We start from the raw sequence: 25,977 nt of genomic DNA, 5'->3' as shown, positions 1-25,977 counted from the left end.
TCACTGAATTGCAAAGTGTCATCCACAGGTAGGAATAAAAAAAATCAGACCTATGTTCTGACCAAGAGATGCTGTACAACATCTTGCAAGAGTACCACAAGAGCATAAGTGATTAAGACTTGCAATTGTATTAAACATCTTCCCCAAATCACACTCTACAAATGTAGCATGCCAGGCAGAGAACAGCCTTTGCTGTATCCACAAGCAGAAAATACATCTACCCCAAATAACCTGGGTTTTTTTTCCCATTTTGACAGGAGGCTAAAAGAGAAGAGCTTAACATAAGCATCTCAAGCTATTTAAAGTAACATGCTTACTATTTAGAGAACACAAACTGAATGAACTTCATGAGCCAGTACTTAACCTACTTCAGCCAGTCCAGGCTTTACTCGCAGGTTACCCTGCTATAATAGCATTGTAAGGGACTCTTGATATCACTTCTTCATCTTGCACATCCTTAAACAGCAGCCTGGGAAAAAACCTAATGCAAGTGAGCAGCTACTTTACTACCTTCTCATGCGTATGATACTGTCTTCTGTATGTCCACACTTGAGCTCTAGTTACAGCTGCTTATGCAGCTTGGGAACATTAATCCACTTTGTTGTAGCATAATCAAAGTGAACAAATCTACTCTAACTATACCTAAAAAGACATACCTGGAAATTTTCTAGACAACAAGAATTCAAAGAATCAAGGAGAATGCTTCAGAGCTTATTTTGCTAAACTTAGTGAGGCTGCAGTATGGCCAATTCATTTACCTGTCTGCATACTGACTATTACAGTGACTTCAAAGAGCAACAAAACAAAATGAATGTCTAGTAGTTCTCAGATAGCAACCACAGCTAATTCAAGTGTCTAAACACCATAACAAACTAATCAGCATCACATCTCACCCTTGTATATGTTCACATTGGCTTCTGCAAACCAGCCCCTACAAAGTAAAGTTCAAGTAACTGGGTGCAGAGACTCCACAGAACACATCAGGAGTTACTAAAAGCCCCTACAGAAGTAGCAGTCATCTGATCTAAGCTTAGTCACAGCACTCCTGACATGTTTTGCCCTTCATAAAATACTGCCTCCTCATCACACCCTTCAGAGAAACATATCCACCCCCATCATTCATCCCTACTTTGTGTGCATTTTTAAACTGCTGTGAAAAAAAAAATGACTAGACTCTCTGCTTATCCTCATACCTAAGTGATACTAGTTGTGCTGTTCTGGACAAGCCTTTAGGACTCAGATGCCATCTTCTGAGAGAAGCCCTCCTTGCCATGGAGATCCACAAAGCCACGATGTCACTGTGACCTGAAGCATTAAGTCACTAATAAAGCAGAGAGAATTTAAGCTCAGTTTACTTTCAGGATCAAAGTTACCCAAGTGTTACCAAGCTCATTCGAGACCTTAAACTCCAAGGAAGAAATCAAATCAAGCATTCAGGTGTTTGGACAAAGTGATGATAAACAGAGTTTACAGAAACTAAACTGGTGTGCAATCTTGCAGAAGTCCAAAGTAAAGGGTTAAAAAACAGATCATCAACAGAATACAGATCTATGGGTAGTTCTCAGAGTTGGAACCACTGATGCACAGTGTGAAGTCCCCGAGATGCACAGGGGCAGACACCAGGCCTTCACAATGCAGGAAATATCACGTTGCACATTCCTTGTTCCTGGGTGGCTCAAAGCAGCTGTTCGTGAGGCAGGATGCCAGGACACACAGAGCTTGGCCTGACCTGCTGTGGCACTTAGGATCTCCCTCAGTACCCAGAAAATCCACCAGTGTAAAACCCAGACGACTTCAAAGCATTTCTAAGGTGGCAGAAGCGCCCTGTGCTAGGAAATCACAACTTCAGTCCCCAAGTTCCTTCACTGTTCAGAGACCCTTAGAACTTTTCATTGTGTTATCTTATATAGTCTCATGTCAATGCACAAGATGCCATAGTACTGAATAGCTGAAACTACTCCTTACTTGGATAAAGCCACCTATTTTGTGTTAACTATCTGAACAGACCAAATGCCACTTCAGAAAATGTGTTAAAGTGTGGTGGTTTGGTTTCTTTTTAAGCATGATACCAACTCCACACCACAGCATTGGGGGAGAAGTAGCACAAGAATGTTCAACACCAGAAAGACTTCAAACTACAGCGTGTTGTTTGATCTGAAACAGAATAAAATCTTACTGTCACAATAAAACTTGCTTACACACGGAATAACATGTGCAACCTCTTGGCTGTTCTTTACTTGTCACACCTCGGGATCAACTGACGTAATTCATGAAGCAGAACATTTAAAAAAGCTCAGCAGTTTCCTCCTTGTTTCAATAAAGAAATATTTCGATCCTCCTGCTGCAGTTAACATTCTATAAATGCCACCTTTACTTCTTCTGTGGCAGCCTCTCTGATCAGGTTTATCAGCTGCAGAAGAGCGTAAGTCCAGAGAGGCTCTTTGCCACGCAAAGTCATCCTGAAATACCACGGTGACCAGATCCCTGCAGAGGAGGAGGATTGACTCTCCAGCTTCTTATTCAGGTGACTGTGAACAAATACTAAGTAGGCACAGAATCCCAGAATCCTAGGCTGGAAGGGATCACAAGGATCGTCTGGTCATCCAGCGTTCTGCTGTTCTACAACCCATACAGCTCTTCTTGTGCACATAAATGAACAGAGAAAGTCATTTTGAGTCCCTAGGGGCTGAAAACAGCTATCATATTTTGTTATAATTTCCTACAGTTTTTTTCCACTTGTTTTTACAGCTGTCTTCATGTTCTAGAATGTCTGAAGTTTCACAAGTATGTATTTTCAGCTTCAAGTCCAAAAAAAGATCCTCCCAGAATTTAGCACTATGTGAGAGCTGAACAGTGGTGTGCAGCAATCTGCCTGATCATTTCCATCTATTTCTACATTAATTACTCATTTTAATGAATATAATGTAGTGTTTCCCATGCAAATTGAAGAAATGGTGTATTCTTTTCCAAAAGGACATACAACCTCAAACAGAGGGAGGGTACAGTGAAGTGTGAAGGTGTGTGGAAGAAAACAAAAACGAAGTATAGAGAAAGAAACAGAGCTGTCTGATCTCCTTCCTTCTTTTCAATAAAGGCACAAATTAGAATACTAAAGAGGCAAGAGTGGAAGGAACAAACCGCGAACAAGTACAGAAACTAAAAATAGATTATAAGGATAGAATAGCAATCTGAATTTACTCACCTATGAGCTCTATTTAAGCTTAAGAAGCAACAACAATGGGAGCTTCGTTTTCAGAATTAGACTTTTGACTGCTTAGCATTTATATTTAGCAAATTGGGAGGGACTGAAGCAGCATCAACGCAATACATTTTCCAGAACTCACTAGGTAAAGACAGTTCACTAAAGAAAAAGAAAACACCCAACCCCAAACCACCTTTCACCCCTTTATTCCCAACTAAAGCTTCACCCAAACTCACAGCTATTCCAGAACTTTATTCACACAGAACAGCACTTGCTTCAGGTTAAAGTAAATAAATCTTTTAGTTCTGATAAATATTGATTTGAGAGTGCTCCTAGCTGAGAAGCCTTGAGCAATGTTGGTGGGTGTTCCAGTGCCAGCCTCTGGGGACTGCAGAGCACAAATGGCTATGGACCCCAAACTCCCCTTCTCACACAGCTGGGGCTCCAATATACCACTGTTCCATAAAGTAAGAACTCTCCCTTCACAGGACTTCAGTTCTCCCTAAACAATACTAATTAATTACCGACCCAATTTTGAGCAACTATTTGATAATTCAGCTTTTTAGGAAGATTTGAGGAAATCAGAACATCTGCAATAAAGCTTAGAAGAAAAAAATCCTTAAAAGCACTTGTTTTCAACATAGGTCTTTCATTAACTGACGTAGAAGTGAATTTGAAATCACAGAAAAAGTATTTTTGGAAACAATAAGGAGCCATCAGTATATATGAGAGAGGCCTTACTGAAATTCCCCTTATCGTAGTCCTTCATGAGCTACGTGCAGATATAGGACACATCCACATTTTGTATGACACTTCAAAACAAGTCTTCTGTAGTATTAGCTTATGATATTTTGCACAGCTGTTATTTTGTTTAAGTTTGGTGAGAAATGTTTAAGAACCACAATGTAAGTTTCAAAGCATATACATTTGTCACGGGAGAAGGTGGGCTATGAAGAAATGTAAGACTTCTAATACAGTAATGGGCAAACAAGCTGCCATTCTAAAAATCCCCAACATTTCTTGAAAACTTAATTCCATTTTTACTTCAAATGTTTTCTGAACTTGCATAGTTTTTAAATGCATGTTTTCATTAAAGTTTAACATGTTTGAAAGCTGAGGCATTTCCAAACTATACTTTGTGCCCTTGACTACGCAGTAGTATCTTTATAGGAATATTCTACTGAAATAGCTGAATTAAAACAAAACAAAACACATCAGGCCTTGACACCGTAGAATGAACTTGGTTACATAAACTACTCAGCTTACCACAAAAACGTAATTTCAAAATAGGTCTTACAGGAAAAAGTGATCAAGACTGGCTGAATATCAGCTTCATGTCCTCTTCAATTCAGCAGCAAGTCTAAACAGCTAAAAATACTTCTGTAGACATGGGCTACATCAGGTCTGCTCCATACACACTATTACATGGATTATTTAGAAGGTATGACATCTGATCAATGGAAATAGAATTCTAACCAGTCTGAAATACTGCATCTGAGCTCTAGAGCTTGAAGAACTCAAGCAGCAAGTGTAGCCAAGAAACCAGCAGGTTTTAAATTTTACATTCTGTTTAAATAAAGAAACCTGCATTAGACCGCACAGACAGTTGAAAGGCAAATCCACTAACGTTTCTGGAGTAGATTAGCAAACTGATCTCAGCAGTGATTAACACAGGGAAACTGGAAAGATCTGATTAGCTAACTAGTAAACTTGCATCTTAACCAAACTCAGAACACTGCCCAGTCATATCTAGAACAGAACCCGTTACCACCTTGTCAATAAGCAAGCAAATAATTCTGTATGGTTTGCAGCCCTATCACCTACGCCAAAGCTTCATCAAAAAAGCTGTATTTTTAAAGAACAAAATCCTTCAAGTTGTCTTACAAAGGTATAAGAGGACAGATGTCAGACTTTTAGCCAAGCAAAGTGGACACGAACCAGCTAACTCAGTGAGTATCCACCAGTAGATAGTTTCAGTATCATACTAGTATTTTTGCCCACACATTTCTGTGTAAAGCCTACTAATGCCAAGGTACCAGAGCCTGGACATTTTAGCCAGAGCCCCATTCTATTCAGGCTTGCTTTTGCACAGTGCAACAAATGCAGAGATACTGGTGCAGCGCTTCCTTTTCCTTGTGTTTTCATTGCTACTTCTGCAAACTGTCTCCTCCCTATTAAACTACTCACACAAACCTCCCACACCTGGTATCTCCTGAAGGCAGCAGGGGTATGTTCTCATAAGCATAAAGTGTTCTCTGACCATAACGTAAGACTCAGTTTTACATCTAGAGAAACTAAAGGAGCCTCTTCAGTTATAAGCTGTAGCTGTTGCCTCTGTGAACACAGAAGCTTTGAAAAATGAGCTGTGTACATGCTTTTGTATTACACACAAAGTGCAGGCGTGAATTCAGTGCTACTAGTTTTTTAAATCAGTACATTTACTATCATGTGAGGGAAGCCCAATTCTGAAAAACTAGTGTAAAACACCTCTCCATTGAGCTGGAGCATCTGCAGTTACCATATTGGAACACTACTTCTATTTCTGGCTGCTCATTAGCAGCCTCTTTAGTCAATTCATTTATGTAGGGGGGTTTGATGTTCTTATTTAGCTTTATGGAATTACCCAAACAGTAAAGGGACACTAAATCAAACAGATTTTCACCAAGACGACTTAGAAATCATCATATGCTGTTCTCAAGTACCAGCAGTATAACTTTTTTTGCTACCCTGTCTACTCCTTTCCCCATGGCTTCCTTGCATTTTTAAAACAAGCCATTTTGCTTTGGCTTCTGCTCCAAGCATCTTTCCATAGCTCTTTGTACTCTATATCAAGTAGCCTGGACTTCAAAAACTGGGCTTTGGGAGCAAAGAGTAAATAAGTTGCTACAGGGTAAAGCACCTGCAAGAATAAGAATCCTACTGTACTGCTGAAGGCAACATATATCAATATGAGAACAGAAGTGAATTAACAACTACAAATTAGTGCGGTTTATCTAGAAATAGCCTTTCTGCAAGAGTTCCCCTCACACACCGAGGAAAGTAAAATCTCACCCGTGTCATTTTAAAAAAGTCTAACGATGGTCTGTTCCATCGTACATCCTCCTCCCGTCTGCGCTTTAGCCGGCTTTTCTTTTCGTTCAGAACGCAAGGCTGCGAGCGGCATCTCAACAAGCCCTGCCGCCGGCTGAGCTCGGGTGTGGAGGTGGGAGTGCTGTTGGCTGAAGGCAAGAGATTCCCCGTCTCGGTGATGTGCTCCTGGGAGAGGGAGAGGCGGCGCCTTGGGTTAAAGTCACAAGGGCCTCCGGAATTCCAGCGGGTGCTGGAGCCCGTGCTGCCCTCGCTGCTGTCCACAAAGCCGCTGCTGGCAGAGGAAGGTCTGGGAACCGGCGACGTGTTGAAGCTGGTGACGGTGAAGACGTTATTTAGCGACAGTATGTTTTGTGGCAGGCTGATACTTGTGCTTCTCTGTAAGGTTGCACTTCCATGGCTGTTGCAGCGTTGCAAGGTAGCGCTACCACCGCTATTACACCGTCTCTTTGACACAGGAGTCCAAACCTTTGAGTTTCCAGGCTTCCATGGTGACCGACAGCGAGCCAGCTCATCAGGCTCCGAGAGGGACCTACAGTGGCGTTTTGTTGGCGGCGCCAAGGGTTGACCCGAGTTTTCGTTAAGGTTTAATTCACTTATCCATCCTGACACCATAGTCGTACTGGAAGATTCCTGCTGCCACTGCAGGCTGCCATTGCTGGCAGTGCCGGTGCTGAATGGGCACACTGGGAAAGGGTAAGCTGAATTCCTTGTGTCAGTCTGAATCGGGCAACCCGCATTTAAAGCTTTCCAAGGACTGTCTTCTGAAAATGAAAGAAAGATAAAGGTGAAAGATGCAAAGGAGACAATTTGTTTTAAACCTCGTTTAATGTAAAATCATGAATCAAACTCCAGCTTAGAAGCACGAGCCACAAATACCCATCTCCTAGTCAAAATTTCACACTACGTAACATTCATTTTGAAAAAGGTAGAAAATTCCAAAAACGTGAAGTGTAAAGCATTTCAGGAGCCAATCCAGGAACTCCTGTATGTATGTATCTCATTAATTCTTCTGTATACCGAAAGATTAGAGCACTGTGTTTCTTAGCGAGCAACAGGAATAGCATCCTTACCTGCTTCCTAGCGCATAGCAAATACAATTAAAACCTGTAACAGTGAACAACCAAAGGTATAACCAAGATGGATTAACGAGTAACATGAGAACTCACCAAGGAACACTGAAGTTATTTATTTTTTTAAATAATAAAGCAGGATAATCTCTTCATAGACTGCTGTCCTTCATTTGGCTGTTATGCTTTTCCATTAGGAACACCTTTTTATAGAAAAGTGTCAAAGAGATGGGCGTTCACATTTTGTGGTGTGAGAAGCCTTAGTTTAAATTAGGAACAGTACAAAGTTAAATCAGACTGCAGTTTCCTTTTTTGCCTTTTGTTTCCTTTTTTTTTTGCTGTTTGTTTCCTTTTTAGCTCATATTCAAAGCATAGGGAAAAAAAATTCTTAATTCAATGCATAAGATGAAGCGAGTATCCTTTAAGAACCTCCTGCAAGTTTTACTGTGAATACAGATATAGCCCATAGAGCACAACTTCTCATCTGAAGTGGCAATGCTGGGTTAAAAGCTGTCTGCCAGCGAAGCCTCTCACTCTTTTGTAAAGCATTTCTTTGAGAACATTCTGCACATTTTACAGCTGTTCCTCCACATTATACAATGAAGTGTAAGAACTACAGCAGACTTTGGATTTGCAAATTGAAAAGCAGCAAAACTGTTGGCCAGTTAACAGTGCTTCATGCTTGGTTAGAAAATTTGCTAATTTAAACCAATTAGCTGAGTAAGTTCCACTTATCCCAGCTTTAAAGAAAGAATGTTTAAAATACCAAGTTTTTCCCCTATGCCTATTTTAAGAACTTAGATATACCCGAAACATTAAATACTTGTATATTCTTATAGTTGGCTGTCTCAACTAAGTTTTTGAGTAATCAACAGATAAAAGATTTGCTGAGTAGCTTTAAAAATTGCAAACTCAAATAGTTGTACATGTTCCATGCCCAAAGTATGTCATGGATTATCCTGTTTTTGGATCTTATTTAAAGAACACCCCATTGTCTCAAAATCATTTAGCTGTGCAGACAGCTGGCCTATTCAAACAACATGTTTTATTAGAATTCCTCTGTCCTTCCTCCTCCATTCTTTCAGATGGCTACAACCACATACTGTGCTTTGCCTTAAGCATGTAAGCTCTTCAAGGCAGGGACCATCCATAATTCAACGCAAGTAAAATAGCAAACACAATAGGATCCAGATAATGTTTGAAACTTCTAGCATTTACTGTAGGACAATTTCCTAGCTTGGACTGGCTTGATTTTTAAACAAATCTTTAGGAAGCTTTCTCCCAGGCTGGGAGGTTGATTTAAAGTTTGTTGTAAAAAAAAAAAAAAAAAAAAAAAAAAAAGCAACAAGAGTTGCACATGTGTTTTCACTGTTTACATAGTAATGGTTTTTAAGATAAAACGCCATTTCCCTCTGAAACCTCACACAAACCAAGATGCACATTTTTAGGAGGAATCCCATTGAGCAAATAGAAATCCTCCACACTTCAAGACACAGCAGAACATGCACAATTTTGAGTCCATCCTTAATAAAGCAGTATAAAGTTTACATACAAATAACTAGCATTTTCATTTTTTTTCTAGATATGATTTACTCTTATTTGCCAAAGCAAATAGCACTTGTATGAGCGCACTGGACCTCAATTAGTGGTTTGCATCAAGCTGGATATTCTGTGTGACAAAGATGTAAGGAGGTGCGTGAAGATGTGAGAGCTTTCTGCTGGTTGCAAACCAGCATTGCTCTGCTTCTGTGCACTATAGCAGATACCGAACCAAAAAACAAGTGTTACAAGGGCTTTTACTATGCAAAGCAGATCACAAGTACAAAACTAACAACCAGCTATTCCCAGTATTGTTCACAGACCAGCTTAAACCAGCAGGCCCTACAGCAGCATGCTCCATCCCCCTCACCTTATTTACAAAAGAAAGGCTGCTTGCTACACCAATTACCTCAGTAAAACACAGCTGAGGGTTCCGAAGAACTTACCGTTGATTTCGAAAGGGAACAAGCTGCCACTTTTGTTCAGCTTCTCAGACGAGTACTGAAATTAATCAGAAAAAAGTAAGTTTTAACTGTGCGAAAGAACATACACCAAGGAAACTGCATGCAGCATTCAGTTTCCCTATATGTGCATTTAACCACATCTTTAAAAATATGAGGTTTTGCTGAGTATGTGGAAGAAATTCCTGAACAGTTGATCTTTCTAAACAAAACCTCTGGCATCTATTTGTAATGTTTTCTGATATACTGCTGAGTATCAAACTGTTTCAAGAGTTGCAACGTCACCCCATGTGAATAAACCACAAAATTAAAGGTGATAATTCACCCTTAATGGAAAAGTTTTGATAAAATTCTCATTTCAGTGGAGAGGAAGTTACAGGGTGACAGCTGGGTGTCTATTTTCAATTTTAAGTGTGAAAAGCAACATACCCTTCACCTTAAACTAAGAGACAGGAATAGCTTTATCTAAATTAAATATACAAACTCTCACGGGGCCCCAGAATGAACATTGCCCAAATTAGGATTTGCTAGTATTTTACATTTTCTTAAGAATCAATGTAGGGTAATGCTTTCTTATTTCTTAAAAGTACAAAAGCCATTAGAAAAATCTTTTGAGACTAACAGCTTTTGAAACCAAGAGTTTATTGGTGATGGTTCACTACTCAGAAACAATGCAAAAGCCATACTTGAAACTAAATTTGTGCATAAAGGGCTTCAGAATTTATGATTAAGCTTCATCAGCAGCATCTGCACAGTAAGACAGGTTTGAATGCAGAATGTCTTCCATTTTCATAGCTAATTTTACCTAGAAAACGTTACTACAAAGGGTCTAGATTTCTCAAACAAATAATAGACCTTGCTACCCAGCCTCCTACAGAGGAGTTATAAATAAATTGCTTAAGGCTCCGTCAGAGCCCAAGGGCCATTATTTATTCCCCCATCACCACCTCAGGATGGAAAGGAAGATTTCTCTAAGAAGAGAGCAACACAATTTATGTGAACATTGTTTTTTGTGTATAGCCAAAGACGATAGCATTGTACATACACTTCCTTCCCAGATACAAAGTCAATTTTTAAACAAACATGCTTGGGCTACAAAGTTTTTCTTTCTTGCAGTGTATCAACACAGAGCACTAGTGACAATTTTATATCCCTGAGCCCCACATACGAGACACAAATGCTAAATTATGGCAATATTCCCTTGGTGTTATTGTTTTAGAGGTAGGAAATAATGGAACACATGTAAGAACAGGGCAGCAATTAGATTTTTAATCTTCTTTTTTAATCAATGTCTGCATATGAGACAAGCCATTTGATTTTTCCTTTATATTTGCATCTGTAGATGCATTTGTAACTTGTTTTTAAAGAAGGCTACTTTAAGTAAATAACAGGACTCCAAGTCTGAATCTCCATCAGATTTGTAGTTAATTAGCCCTTTTCAAACCATCTGAAGTCTGCAACTTGACAGCAGGAGCAGCAATCACTTTTTCTAGTTTGCTTTTCAGAACTGTAGTTGCCAGTTATATACCACACATCTTAAAAACTAGTCTCAATTGTTTACTCTAAACAGCTACTAAGGTATCATATGGAACACAAGAGCACATTTAGGTAACAATAATAATTACATTTCAGCTATCCCTGAAGGAGAGAAAAAACCAACCACAAATTAGAAACTTAAAGGCTATTCAGCCAATTCCTCCCTCTCCAGTTTTCTCCAAGTGAGAGACAATACCAGCCTATTCAACTTTCAGGTAATAGCTAAGAAAAATATATTTTTGGAACAGAATTCCATGCCAAAAAGTTTTAAAGCTAATATATCTTGAACCACATGGAAAAGGGCAATAAGAATGACTTAATCATCGTAATAAGGATGTTTAAAAGACTGTTCACACCGGTAAAGATCTTGGACGCTTAGAAGGAACAGAACCTCAAGGACAATCCCCTGTGGCAATTATGAGATTGATTTATAGTTTTTGCAAATAGTTTTTAGCCAAATGCATCTTTAACAAGCTCCTCATCAGATGTCCGAGTTATTTAATTACCTGCACTTTAGCCACCTTAAAAAGCCTTGTCTATCAGGTAGAGACTGAACCACTACACTTTTGACAGCTGCAAAGCACTGAGAGCATTTTTCAAGGGGGACATGGAAGGAGTGGGACTGTACACACACAGACTATCCATGCTACAGAGAATGACAGTGACGTTCTTTAATGCAGACAGCAGCCCCATCCTTACAGCCATTTCTGATCAGCTTCTAGAGAATTCAGTGCTCAATTCTACAAGAAAGCAGACATACTACAACTACCACTTGTTCTCTTAAGTGATCGTTTACACAGAATCCTGTGAAGTTACAAAAAAGTGCTAATTCTTCGGAGATTGAGACCAAAAGCCCACACTAAGAATGTCACACCTGATACCACGTGCAGAAGAGGGACAGTGAGCTGCACCACTTCCAGTGAAGGCTCAAGGATGACTAAAGGGAGAAGAAAGAATCTCCTTTTTGCGATGTACTTGGCTTTCTATAACTGAAACTAAAAATACTTGGAGACACTACCTGGCAGTATATTTTAATGATGTTTGGAAGTCCAGACTTGACTCTATCAAGCTGTAAATGGTTTATAGGAGGGAGGATCTTTTTATCTCTACAGCACATGGCAGAAGTCCCACTAGATATTACTGTCACAGGGCACTGAACCAGTTTATCAGCTCCCCTGGGCTGGCCACACTCTGCCCTCCCCCAGTCATTCCCTTTGTGCTATGAGCTTCCTGAAGCTTCCTCATTTAAGAGCTTTTTAAAAATTATACCAGAGAAGAACCTCTATAGGGAAGTCTGCTACCCTATGTGTGAAGGAAATCTTCCTTAGAATAAGGCCAAAGTATTCAACAAGGCAATTTTCCTGAAATCAAGAGGTCATGCACGTCAATTTTCCAACTACTGCTTGCTGATGTTTAAAAAAGCACCAAAATCTGATGCTGCTTGGGAACTTTTCACAAAAAGAAGGCAAGCACGTTTTTTCATGATAGAGACACGCAAAACAGTGAAACCACAAGTTCCACCTAAGGTTGGAATTGTTTGCTTCGTGCAAGAAAGTGGGTGTATTTTGAAATGCTTGTTCAAACGCAGAACCTCTTTTGAGCGTAGTCTCTCCAAATGCACAAAAGAAATCACGTGTTATGACATTTAGGACAGTACTGCAAGTTTAAATTAGTTTACTGAGACTTAGTAACTGTTCTTTTGTTAAAATATTCACTTCAAAAGAAACCTAGTCTTGAACTGAGTAAATACAAGAGGCACACAAATGAGACTAATAATTAATTATAGTTTACATCACAAGTTTAAGGGTTCTTTGCTAGCGAAGACCCAGCTATAACAAAAATAATTCTGGCTATTCTGCATACACTCCAATCAACTACATGAAGAACTTCATGGCCTGTACTATCCTCCTCATTATTCTCAGAATGACTTCTTGATCTTTGTGATTTTAAAATTTCTCTGTTTTTTACATATGTTTGAATTTCTTCAATTTCTCAGCATTCTTCCCAAGCCACAGGAAGGTCAGCATTAATTATTCCAGTACCAACTTCACCACCACCATCTATATAAGTGACTTTAACTGTTTGAATAGGCCACGCCAGACCTCCATCTCTCTACTAAATATCCTTCGAATACGACTAGATACGAAGGAGTGAGAAGTATTTGACCTTTTTTTCAGAATGTGAAGAAGGGATTAAGTCAAGTCACATCTTAGTCTCAGCCCTCAAGTCTTTCAGCAAGTGGCTTTCCATCCAAGGAAGTCAGCCCAATTCTAAGTCTTCCAACACAAGTCAGCTTTATAAAATTAAAACTCATGAAGACCCACATGCACAGAATAGATTTATAACAGAGCTTCTTCCTTCCACAAGTGCTCACCTGGAGATGCTCACATTTCCTTCTTAATACCTGACCTTGAATTCTTGCATCTCACACACTGCTTTTCACAAACCAACACCAGCTTCTACATGAATACCAAAAAAGTGCGAGCTTTGCCAGAACATACAGAAAAACCCTCAAGACTCTTAAGGTTCAAGAGATTTATGTTCAAGGAAATAAAGACCAACTACTTGATTTAATGATGCTGTCAACTCATTAAACCAATAATATGCTTGCAGAACATCCCACTGTTGTGAGGGAGAGTCAACCAACTAGGGATATTACTCTGCCTTGTGAGCCACAGTGCTCACCTGAGATAAAAGCTTGGGACAACCTTCCTGCTTCTACAGCAGGAAAGCAAATTGTGGTGGTGTTTTGAGTTGTTTTTTTTCACCCCTCCTATAGACGGGTGCAGCATAAGACTGTGCAACATAATGAGCGTGTACTGACAAAATTAGTGACACCAGTTTGGAAAATTAGCATGTCATTTAACAGAGCAGTAAGAAATGCTACAGTGAGTGTTTTACAACGTACTCAGTTATCATACAGGTTACACAAATGAAAAACCATATTATGTCCTACATATGCTGTCTTTATGCCCAGCTCAGATAGCTAGGAGGTAAACAGCTTTGAAAGAGCTAACTTTTCTTTCTTTTATAGCCCTCATTTCTGAGCTGTGTTACAGAACAGCTTTTCCCCAGCTATTTTATCTATTTGTGCCAGGGCGAGGACAGTGCAGACACACTGTGAAAGGGATCATTAAACTGATAAGGGTTAACATTAACCCAGGCAAAAAAGGTTACTCTTAATCCTCCCATCAGCTCACAAGAGGACTCACCACATGGTCCCACAGAACTTTGTGCCAGCGCAAGTAATGAAAGGTGCAGGCAAGACCATTTTACAATTGCTGTAAATCGTTGTTGCTATTAGAAGTAAGTACAGCATTACTATGAACTTCTTGCCAAGAAGTCTAAATGTGCTAGAGCTGATTCAAGACCCCCACACTAACAGTCTTTTCCCTTATTAAAATTTAGTAGTTGCCTTTACTAGTGCAAAAGTGTGGTTTTTATTATCTTAGGTTGATGTTTTAGTCAAGAAGCCATCATGTGCTCCCACAAATCCTTTTCAAGAGGGAGTAACCTAGTTGCATACTTTTATTCACACTTTTTTCTAAATTTTACACCATACTTCATGATTTCCACACTTTTTCATCTGCAATTTTGTATAAACAGAACCTGTCCCTGGCCTCAGAATGCATTTTCTCCAAGGACTAAAGCATTTACAAAACGAATTATTTGACAGATTAAGGTGGGGGAGAAGGAGGGGTGTGGATGACACAACTAATGAGATATCATCTGCCGTTTTCCATTCCACTTTACTCCTCCTTTTCCCTGTTTTATTGTAAGTACAGATAAGGACAGGAATAAAAAAAATAAAAAACATTAACAACAAAAAACAAACAAAATCCACCACACGCACCAAAAAAAAAAACAACACAGGAAACCCACAACACATTACAGCATGCCAACACACTCCTGTATAGACTGCACAGAATATAAAAGCAGTGATACATCTTTCTCTGCTCTCTTCAGTCTCTGGTCCAAAACCAGATCAAGAACACAGTAGAGTCCCCTACAAACTTCGTATCTCAAGTGCTTCATCAAGCTAGCTGAAACAAAGGCAAGTTGAATAAGCACTTCTACAAGGGTTAACATAATTCCAAGTCCTTCTATATGTCTTTCAAGAATAGCACATATTTAAGGTGAAGAGAGTAAAACCAAGTTAGTTATAAGAAGAACTCTAAATGGACCTGTTACACTTCTAAAAATAAAACAATTTGATTAATGTCTATTAGACATCCTTACAGGACAGAGTACTGGACAAAGGGTCACGCACTTCCCATATGAGAACTGCAGATGGTTGTGCTCAAACTCCATCGTATTCAGGATACGCTTCACCCGGTTTGGACTTGTGCAGTAAATAAAGCAGCAGCTCAGCTACTTAAGTACAAGTTACAGAGGCAGAATTTTACTGTTAAAGTAACTGAGCACGATTCAGGTTCAATGTTTGCATCTTTCATCATTTAAAAAAAAAATAACAGCACTGGAGTTGAACAATACTTTGACATTTAGCCAAATTAATATTTTTGTGTCCCATTGGTACCCTGAAGTTTGATGTACAGAAGGTGCCACTGCAATTAAAGTCAGTGAAACAAGGCTAGTGTGTTACATGAAAAATATGTTCTCAGGTGGAGACCCAAATTGACAGGAGACAATTTTGCACTACTTACCCTGCAGCAGAGATAATATCTCATTTTCACAAGTGAAATGTGAAGAGAATAGATTCCTTAGTGTCTCAATAACATGCTTGAACCATACACACAGATTAAACCACCAAAAAAAAAAAATTCCAGTAAATATTAGAGCCCTTTTCAGAGCACCAGGCATCTGAGACACTGATAAAATAGGATCTACTAACATCAACAAGTCTGATAGTCAGTAACCTGTCTTTCAGTTCAAGTGTATTTACCCAATGACCTGTTCTCCTTCTGCCCAGAGCTGATAGTTACCTACATGGTGGTCAGTGACTTCTGTAAGTAAATACTGTTATCAGATATCAAGCACTTAGCTATATGAAGAAAACTTCACCACATACAAGCATTTGTGTTTTTTGTTAGGGAAAAAAAGAATTCTGAGAAGTTTTAATAGTTCTTTTCAATTATTAGAAAACTTTATTCTGTGAAGATAACAGGCTTTTTGCTGATTATTTAAAATGAAGCTAGAAGGTTAAAAAGATCATTAAACTAAGAAACCCTCACTTCAAGACAGACCATACACTGAAGCTTCACTTCTTCCCCTTACAACTCTTATCCACCCTGCAAACCAATCCTAACTTAAACAGCCGAATTCTGACTGATCTACATTCTTGAATTTGTTATGTAGTTTCGAGTTACTTTTAACCTACTTTGCATTTCACATTCACGTATTATTTTGGTAGATCCTTACCAGATTAATACTGTACGTTTTACACGTCAGATCATCCAAGCTCTGGTTCTGCAGCTTTTCTGTTATTAGTGTTACCATGGTAGTTGTTCCTTTTCCACTGCTCACACAGAAGTATTGGAGGCTCTTCGGTCTCTTGTTTCAATACTCATGAGCCATTTTTGTTTTGGTTAAAAGTCTCGAGATTTATTCTTCCATCTTATCGCAAAGTTTATTTCCAAATGCCGTCAGTGTGTCATGTCTGGTTTTCTGTAAAATTGAGGCAGAAAAAGGAAAGAGTCAGAAAAATTCTTCTGTACATCACAATTAGTGTTGTAACAACAGGACTCATGTTCGTGCAAGTAAACCACTCTGTGGCCAATGCTATTGCCTGGCATTTCAGATTAGATGTCTCTATTAATGAAAGCATACTATTGATTACAACTTCCGACGGGAGATGAGACTCATACATAGTAAAGACGAGGATGTTATTTGGCCACTTCCTATTATTAAACTGATTGTACCTCAGATTTTTATCCAAGGCAGAAGGAAAGGCTTAAGCTTTCCCTCATTTAAACTACTACTGAAGCCTTAGCCAGGTGTACTAGAACAGCATATGAAACATGCAGATACTTACCACCCTGTTCTGAACGTTTAACGCTCTTTGCTATTTTAAGACCTTCTACCACATTGTTTCATCACTAGACACTTCTTAAAAGCAGAGTGGAGTGGTGGGTAGCTCAAACGCTTCCCAGCTTTCCAAACCCTCAGCTACTTTTAATATATTCCCTGTGGTTCTTCTATTTTAAAGGTTATGTAATTGCTACCTGTCAGCAAACACCAGATCTTAAGCTTGTAAGCAGGACAGATTACCATACACGTAAAAGCATCACTGACAAAAGCTTAGATACCTTTGTTCTGTGAGCAGTCATCTAAATCAAAAGCACCAGGTTCACCAGCTGCCTCTTTCTATCCTAAGCATCCTCTATATAATTTCTTCCCCTCTCTTCCCTTAGCATCAGGAACCCGTAACTGCTGCAATATTGTTCTTTACTGTCTTCCAAAAGTCTTTATTAGCTGGTTCCTTTTACCACAGCAAATGGACCTCTGTACTTTCCTCAAATCCTCCTCATTTTTCCAGTTCTCAAGAAAAAACAGAACAAACCCACAGGACTTGAGCTTCTTGATCTTCCTTCTTCTGTCATCAGGTCTTTCAGGCTCACCACAGATCTCCAACTCACTTCCAGTTTTCAAAACCAAGTCTACATTAGTGTTAATCGCAATTTTTCACACTACCTTCAATGAACTCCTCTTCCCATAATTTTGCCTTACTGTGTTAATCAAAACATCTTTCCTCAACTCATGCTGATGATCCATTAGTAGCATGCATTAATCATTTGTGTTTGTGATTTAAGTGGTCAAGTGTATTCAATGACCGCTCATGGAATAAAAGAAGTGGAAGAGATCCATACACAGGTATTTACAAATTTAAACAAGGCGACATGAGCCTTGGGGAAGGAACACTGCTTCTGCACCAGAAGCTTATGTCCATTTGCTATGTTTTAAAGTCTAAGGTAACAAAAAAAAAAAAAAAAAAAAGAGAATAGCAGAAAATAACTTTAAATTAATGTTTCCATAAAACAGACTATTTTCCATGCTGCTACTTATCAGCTACTTAAATTATCAGTACTAACAAGAAAAAAAAGCCACTTGAGTCCATGTCCCAAGTTAAACCCATCTAAAACTAAGATATTAATAGTATTAATGGTAATGTTTGATTATCTTCTAAACCTGTTGCCTTTAAGTACTTCCTCAAATGATTTTCATATGCTAACCATACACTATTTCACCTTCATAGAAGTCTGCCACGTAACGGCCTCCTTTAGCCTCAAAACTGTCCCGCAATTATAATTTCTGTCCATCTTTTGGCCTAATTCTCATATCTACTTTTATTTGCTCTCTGAGATGATGCTTACAAGCACTCTTCAACCATAACTGATGCTGCCCAGGTATCTGCACTAGTCTGTTTTTACAGAATGTGCCCTATCTTTCAGGAAAGCACCTTGAAATATTTACCACATCTTGTTCTGAAATTACACCAAGCCAAATATCAAAGACACTCAAGCTCATACACTCACAGTAGAAGTTGCATTTACCCTTTTCAATGTAAGCACATATCAAAGTGCAGCTCACAAAATGCTGTGCAAATTTAATGGCAAGTGTGTAAACAGAGCAGTATTGAGAGTAGAATGACTGAACATTGTCACATCCCTTTTAAACCCGGTGAAGTTAAAACTAGACCTATAAATCCAGAATAGAAGTCAAAAGAAATGCTGACTAGGTTCAGAAATTGTCCATATATAGATAGAAAATATACTGAAGCTGAGGAGTTTAGTAACTGGCACAAAGACTTTCAGAGTCATGTTAAGGATTAAGATTTCCACAACTAAGAGGCTACTGTTAAACACCTGCTGAACTTTTCAGCTGGTTCTTAATTACACTTCTGTTTGGAAGGGCCATATAAGAATGTGTGGTTTTTCCGTCAAGGAAAAAGTAAAACCAGGAAAACTACCAAGGACAGGGAAGGAAAAAGGTTTTGATGTGTAATCAGTTAACAACAATGTATTTATACTTTGATTAGTTCTTCCTACTAATATTCAAATGTTTCACAAGTCGGCATAATACAAGATAGAATAAAGAGATGGACAGAAGAGTATTAATCTTCTGTTAATGACCCAATACATTCAGCTTTATGAGAGGATAAAAGGGAGGCAAATGAAACCACAGAAACATGGCACTTTCAGAATCAGACTAACTTGTATAGTTATCCACATTCCTAAATCCTACCAGGTACTGAAAGTAGTTGCAACCGTGCAGGCCCTTCCTGTGTGCAACCCAACCAGTTCCGAAACACAAGCAAAGAGGGAATTCCAAAAAAAAGGTTTCTCTTTTTAGCAACTCACACTTACTAGCAATACTTTTTTAAATTACACATGCTCCACCGAGAAAGATTTTTAAGTCTATTTAAGGGCTACATGGGACAAGGGTGAAAGAGTGGTGTTAGCCAGACATGCCTTCATGTATCAGCTCCCAGTTTCTACTGTTCCCCCATCAGCAAATTCAGTTTCTCAGTACCAAGCACAAACCGTAAGAGTAGGGGTTTTAGTTCAGACCAGAAGCAAGCTTTGGAAGTAAATTCCCTCCTTATCCTCCTTTAATGTGTTTCATCTCACAGCATGGACCAGTCTCACCAGAAATAATCCACTCTGAAACAAAGCCAGAGGTGCACCACAGCCACCATGAGATGCTCAGCACGCTGGTCCAAAGCAAGCCACCAGGCTGTGGACATCCATACTAACTGTATTACACTACAAATCTGCTCCTACTGGGTGGTCCTTTTTTGCTAATGACAACATAACGAATGCTTAACTGGAAAAAATATGTCCACCATTACACTTCTTCCAGCGAAAGCCACTCTAGGTTGCAGTTAGTTAGACCTCGGCTGCCATCAGAACCATCAACACATTTTCTTCTCTAGCTATTCATTGCCCACAGCAGTGTGCCAGGACAAGTGTTTTTGCTACAACACAGACAACTACATCAAGGGATGTTGATAGTTGGATAAAACCAAAGCACTTCCTTTTGTTTCTGGGAGAGGTTGTTTTCCAGCTGGATCAGTTCCCCAGTCTGGGTTACCATGAACTGGACACAAACACTTGTGCAGACATGTTGTGGGATGCTGATGCTGCTTGTCAAGGTGCCTGTCCAACTACAGCATTTCCCACACTGAGCCAGGCACATTCTCCTATAATTAGGAAGACGGTTCACACGTTTTGCTCCTGTTTTTCCAATCCATACTCCTTTGACTAGTCAAACTGACCAGTCCAAAGGGATCTGAGATCACCCCTGCAGCCTCAGCACTCAAACTGACCCAAGTCCCAGCTCACTCTAGTTCAGCTATTTATGCTCTACTAGCAATTATTTCCCTCATCTTTGCTAATTATTATTGCTTGTTAGGAGACAGGAGATTAAAAGTCACTTTATCTTCATTATACCGTTATGATTTTAAACCTTTATGAATATATATTTTCAAGCCTTACAAGCTTTTGGCTCTCAATATCTCCTAGAAGGATATGACTTATAATCCAGAAGACTCTTCATGATATTTTCACATTTTTAGGTGTTTGTTTGTTTCTTTCAAGGTCCTGTGCTGTGGTATGTATCTAATATAACCACAGAGATAGTAAGCTATTTATTTTATGTACTTTTTCCACCATGCTCTCCTTCCACATCTGAAAGGCAGCTAACTTTCTTTTTCAGTGTCTACTTATCACACCCTCTCTGCTTATCAGGCTGAAACCCTCTCCAACTGCTTGGCACTTCAAACTAATTGGATTTTCAGTAACAGGAACCATTTGACCATCCCTGTTAAGGCAATGTGGATCCTGCTGAATTTGCATTTCTTCAGCTGCCTCGCAACAGAGATCTTGGCACAATCAAGTTCTGCAAGGACATGCCCCGCTTTCCGTACAACCTGTACCCCAAAAACACCTCTTGCTGTCACCACATCTCTACAGGCAGCAGCTGAGCCGGGCATGCAAGTTCAAACACTAAGATCCTGCAAGACTTGAGGTAATAATAATAGCTCTTAGTTCTCCAAGTTGGATGAAGTCCTACAAGATTGTGACCATTCTTCCCTTAGCACACTCTCCTCTATGGAGCCTGATTAGGTAGAACAGAGAAAGCTGAGCCATCCAAGATAAATACACATAACAAAAGATGTTAGTCAGTCTCTGTCCTGGGAGAGACTTAATCTCACCAGGATCTCCTTAAGCTGAGGTGGTAAGAGGTGAGAGGTGGGGGGAAGAGAAGTTATTTTTATTGCTGAAAGGTAGACTAATGAAAAGTAATAAAAAATAAAATAGAAAAACCAAACTCCCAACGCAAGCCAAAGCTAACATTCCTCACATTTGGAAAATGAGTTGTGATGGAATCAGTATCACCACTATCTCTGATTTCAAGTTTTGTTCTACGACACATTCTGAAGTCCAAGAAAAGATTTATTGTTCTATCTCTACAGCACAACTAAAGAAGAGAAGTTTTATTCTTTAAGAGTTGAGCCACAAGTAGTAATGATTTGTAAAATCTCTGCCAAAATTAAGGGTGGAGAGAGAAGAAAAGTGCTCGTGTCACGAATTCCGTATCTTCTCAGTGACATCACTGAGGTCTTTTTTGGGAAGACGACTAAAAATATGTATTGCCCAACCCCCCAGTCAATTAAAGGATGTCAGAGGCTCATCCAATTTGACAGCCTACTTTCAAAGAGATGAAGAGTCCTGATGAAGAGCATAAAGCCAATTCAAAAAAATCTCTTCTTGGCTCTCAGAGAGTACGGCAGCCAGACTCATTTCCAACCCACTCCTCCTCCTCTGCATCCTGCAGGACAAAATGTTCCAGCAACAGCTCATCTCGCTGGGAAAATTTACATTTGCTCAAAACACTTCTAACAATTTCTCCTCTGTCTCTGGAAGTTCCATCTTGGATGAAGGAGAAAAGATCACAAGATTTTAGATGATTTTCCCATAACACAAATGTAGGTGTTTCTTGATCCCAATTCCATTTTTTATGCCCATGGTACTAAAATTACCCAGTGAGAACACAGAGGATCATTGCCCCTTCTCTATTCCTTCATATTATTTCCCACTCTTTGCTCAGACCTACATTGAACCCTTATTACCCACAACCCTATAAAGACATACTTAGCCAGCTCCCAGTAGAAGAAAAGGATTAGCTAGAGTCAAAATTCCAATTCGGATAAGTAGGTCCTTTAAAATATTATCTCTGCTTCAGCAAGCCAAAGCAGCTAATCATGCCAGCAGTACTAACTCCACATCTAGATGAGTTTGCTACTGACTCTAGACGAAAGAGGTTGTGATTTTTTTTGTCTACGGGCACTTTCTGCAGCATCCACAAAGCATTTCAAAATTGAAACATCATGCAAAACTGATCAAGTTTTAACAGGGCATTGTCTGGCCTGTCTAAGTTATGCTTGAAGCAAGACTAAGTTGGAAGACAAACTTTTTAGAAACTGTTACACTAATACTTCATGCCATCTGAAAAAAAAGCTACATAATGTCTCGTTTCTTGCAATGCAAAATTCAAGCTTCCAAATGGAAAAAGAACATTCCACTCCTAAAACTACACATTATTTGCCACAGCGCTAAAAAGTTCAGAGGGAGGCTAAGCATTCCATGTAACACAAGTCTATTAATAATAACTTCTAGCCCAGAAAGGTTCCATAGCAGGCATTTAAAGAGAACTATTTGGTCTCTATCCTTTTTAGCACTAATCTGCAGTTATTCTGCAACCTTTCAAAATTCCACAAAGTCCAAAAAAAATTAAAATAAACACCAAAACAACAGATCTTTAATTAAAAAGTTTCCTGCAGCTACAGAATTCTCCATCAATGTGTTTGGGGGACAGGTGCTAGACACCTCAGTTTCCAGTACATTATACTTTCGCGAACCTTTCTTAATGCACAATTAACTATCACAAAAGTGTAAAAATAGTGTATTAGAGCAAAGGTTTCTGAACAAAAGGGATGAAGAAAGAGTAGGGTTTATAGCCACAGTTTGTATTCTATAGAAATTGTATCACAATTATCTAGCAAATCCTGTTTAAATAGTCATTCCTCTTCCTGAAGAGTTCAGAAGTGACAAAAGTAAGTTAGGGCTCAACAAGACCCTCTACACGTGCTAGAACTTAAAGTGAAGCCAAACAGGTTGGTTCCAACACGTGCGATTCAGAGTTTCTTTTAAAGACTAAAGAGATATTTATTGAGATACAGCATCTCTCTGCTTTCTCCATGCGGTGTTTTCATAAGCCAGTTTATATTAGAAGGAAGCCTCAATAGTATGAGGTGTTCAAGCCTGGATTAAGGTTACCACAACTCCAGCATAAAACTGCAAAGGGGGACAAGAATAATACACTACAAGGCATCTTTTATATTAACTGATGGCCACTGAAGTCACATTTCTTAGATATTCCACAAGCTCAGGAAGCACAAGCAATAAAGAGCTCAAAAAAACTGTCTGTGCAAGACAGGACTATATTCCACCATCCTAAGGAAAAAGTGGGATTTGGGTTGTTATTGCTTCCAGAAACAGACGAGACTAAGAATCAGATCCACTCACTTCAAATGCAGAAAGTCACTATGGAGTCCAGAATTTCACTGCGTTTTGACCCTAAAGCATCATCACTCTAACACCAACTGGTCACTGAGACAGCTGTGACAATATAAACCATTCCTAAATTAAGGCTCCATCCTCCACACTCATTTCTTCTCCCACGCTTCAGATGCAAGAGCTCCTGTGAGAAGGAAGCAAAGCCTCAACCATCACATTCAGCCTTTGGACTCAGTTTTACTTAACAAAATCCAACACATTTTGGCAAATCTCTTGAACTCACAGGGAACAAGTAGTACTCTGAGTTTTCTGATTGAAAAAATAGACCTTGTTCAAAGGCTCCAGTGTGAGATGGAGAAAACCTGCAAGGAGAAGCACCATGACTAAACCCAAGAGAATATCCTGGCTTTAGATGGTGGTTTCCAGTTTGCAAAATCTGCAGGCAGATGACGTGCTGGGAAGAGGTTAAGGGTAATACTCTGCTGTAGTGTTTTCTCATTTTTCAGGTGCAGAATTCATCCAGCTTGGATGAAACACATACAAAATAAAGACCTCAAACCATTTAATAAACTTCCAATTAGAAACAGAAGATTTTACTCTGTTACATGATAAACTGTTGTTTGTAATAAATACCACCCTTTGTTTCTCAAGTTACTATCAAGTGGTTTGGGTTTGTTTTCAAATTAAGAGGAATGTCTCCTTCCAAAACGGCAAAGCAAGAGTGGAGATGTGGGATGTTAAGCCTTAGTCACAGTTTATAAAGTCAAGTAAACTCAAGAGACTTTTTCCAGGTCATCCCTCATTAAAACAAGGAACATATCACCACAGAAAACTATGGGTAAGAACTCAATCCATGTATAAATCCTGATTTATACCTGTCTTTTAGACTCAAGGAAGACCCAACATTAACATCACGGAGAAGTCATCCTGCATCTTCTAGAGTATCTCTGTCAGACAGGACAATGGATGAGCTGCATCAAGCTGCTTTTCCAAGATGCTTCTGTTACTTACGTTCTCCTTCCTAAAATAATCTACAACTATTTAAATGACAGGCAAGGATTTCATTAATCTTGCTGAAGGATGTTTACATCTATGTTTGGAGTTCCATTTGAATGAGCCATCAGCCCATGGCCAGTCATCGCACTGCAATGTACAATTTGGACTCTCTCTCAGCATTACTGCAGAAAGCACAAGCCTATGTTGCAAAGTGTTGGGGAACAGAAACTCTGGTATATGAAGGGTTTTTTTACACATGAACACCAAGCCCTTTGCTTCTGCCATAATTATGAACTAAATGAGCTAACAGTCATTATCTCGAGAATATGCTAGCTCAAACTAAGCATTATTGCCTGTTTAAGCTGAGCAGAACAAAACCTAGTGTGCACTCACCACTTAGGAGCATCACTGGATCTTTCAGTCTATGATAATACTGAAAGCTTGGAGCTCAGGTCCTACACAAGTTATTTCCACCTCCGCATACTGTTTTTATAAATATTCTATTTAAAACCAATGGAAGTATTTATTTAGTATACAAAGCCTCCAGCAAGATTCAGAATTCAGATTCATTATAAATAATAATTCATACAGAGAATGAGTGTTTGAACAAATATACATACCACCAACCTAAGCCTACCACACTCCCACTACAGCAAGTGATTCAGATTATACAAGACCCACAAGATTATTTTACTCTAAGGCTTGCAAAAAAAAAAAAAAAAAAACCACAAACAAACAAAATAAAAAATGCAGATGAAGATTAATTGGCCCTACTACTGAAATATTTGCTTTACTCCATCAGCTAGAGAAGAAAAGCCAGAGGGGAAATGAAGATCTAGTATCACCTCCTTTCTCCTAGTGTTTTCCCTTAAAAATGACAAGAGTCAAAAAGGCACATACACACGCTTTAAAAACACTCAGGCCTGAAAAACATGTAGCACTAACCCTTAACTTGTATGGCAGGGACAATGGTTACCCCACACATGCTGCTGCTCCCCCATGATAAACTGAAATACTAGTATCAGTACTGACGTACTCTTATATCACTAAACCCTATGGGCTTGGAGCTGAGGGATTATCCAAATCCCTCCCATACATCCTGCTCCCAAAACACACACAGCTAATAAATCTCCTCTTACTTGCCTTCAAGGTTTATTCTGAAAAGTTTCAGACATCTGGTTGCCCTGTTCAAAATAAAAAGCCAAACTAGTAGGTTTGTTTTTATGGTCCCAAGTGCAACGTGTTCTCGATGGAGGCCTCAGGCCAGGTGAAAAGCTCTTACGTTAAAGATGCTACTTCATGGCATTTCAGGGATCTAATGAGTTTTATAATCTGCACACAGGGAAGTCTCCCTAACAGTAGTTTGCGTACAACTGTGGAAATTAAAAACAAGGAACCTATGGTAGTCCAAATATTTTTCAGTAAATAGTACAGCTGGTGAACTGCAGATGCTGCTAAATTTAGAACCCCAGTGCTTAGCAGCATTCTGTAAATATCCATACATCTCAGTGCTTACAGTAACATGAAATACACTTCTCCCTGAGCCT

The 25,977-nt window shown here is 39.2% G+C and overlaps 1 protein-coding gene across 3 annotated transcripts in view; it reads right to left on the bottom strand.

The window, feature by feature from the left end:
* FAM53A (family with sequence similarity 53 member A) overlaps window positions 1-25,977 on the bottom strand; it is a 70,267-nt gene that overhangs the window by 31,843 nt on the left and 12,447 nt on the right. For 2 of the 3 annotated variants that reach the window (XM_082051733.1, XM_082051732.1), the window contains 3 exons: window positions 16,275-16,520; window positions 9,345-9,399; window positions 6,254-7,053 (listed from right to left, as the gene is read on the bottom strand). In XM_082051733.1, coding sequence (XP_081907859.1) covers window positions 6,254-7,053; window positions 9,345-9,399; window positions 16,275-16,352 — 933 coding nt within the window. In that variant the 5' untranslated portion in view covers window positions 16,353-16,520. The remainder of the gene's footprint in view (window positions 1-6,253; window positions 7,054-9,344; window positions 9,400-16,274; window positions 16,521-25,977) is intronic. The other variant, XM_082051734.1, reaches the window with a different exon arrangement.

The sequence above is a fragment of the Streptopelia decaocto genome (assembly GCF_964273445.1).
Source record: "Streptopelia decaocto genome assembly, chromosome: 4".
NCBI classification, from domain to species: Eukaryota; Metazoa; Chordata; class Aves; order Columbiformes; family Columbidae; genus Streptopelia; species Streptopelia decaocto.
The sequence above is the reverse complement of the archived record's forward strand: the minus strand, read 5'-3'. Positions and strand labels throughout refer to the sequence as shown.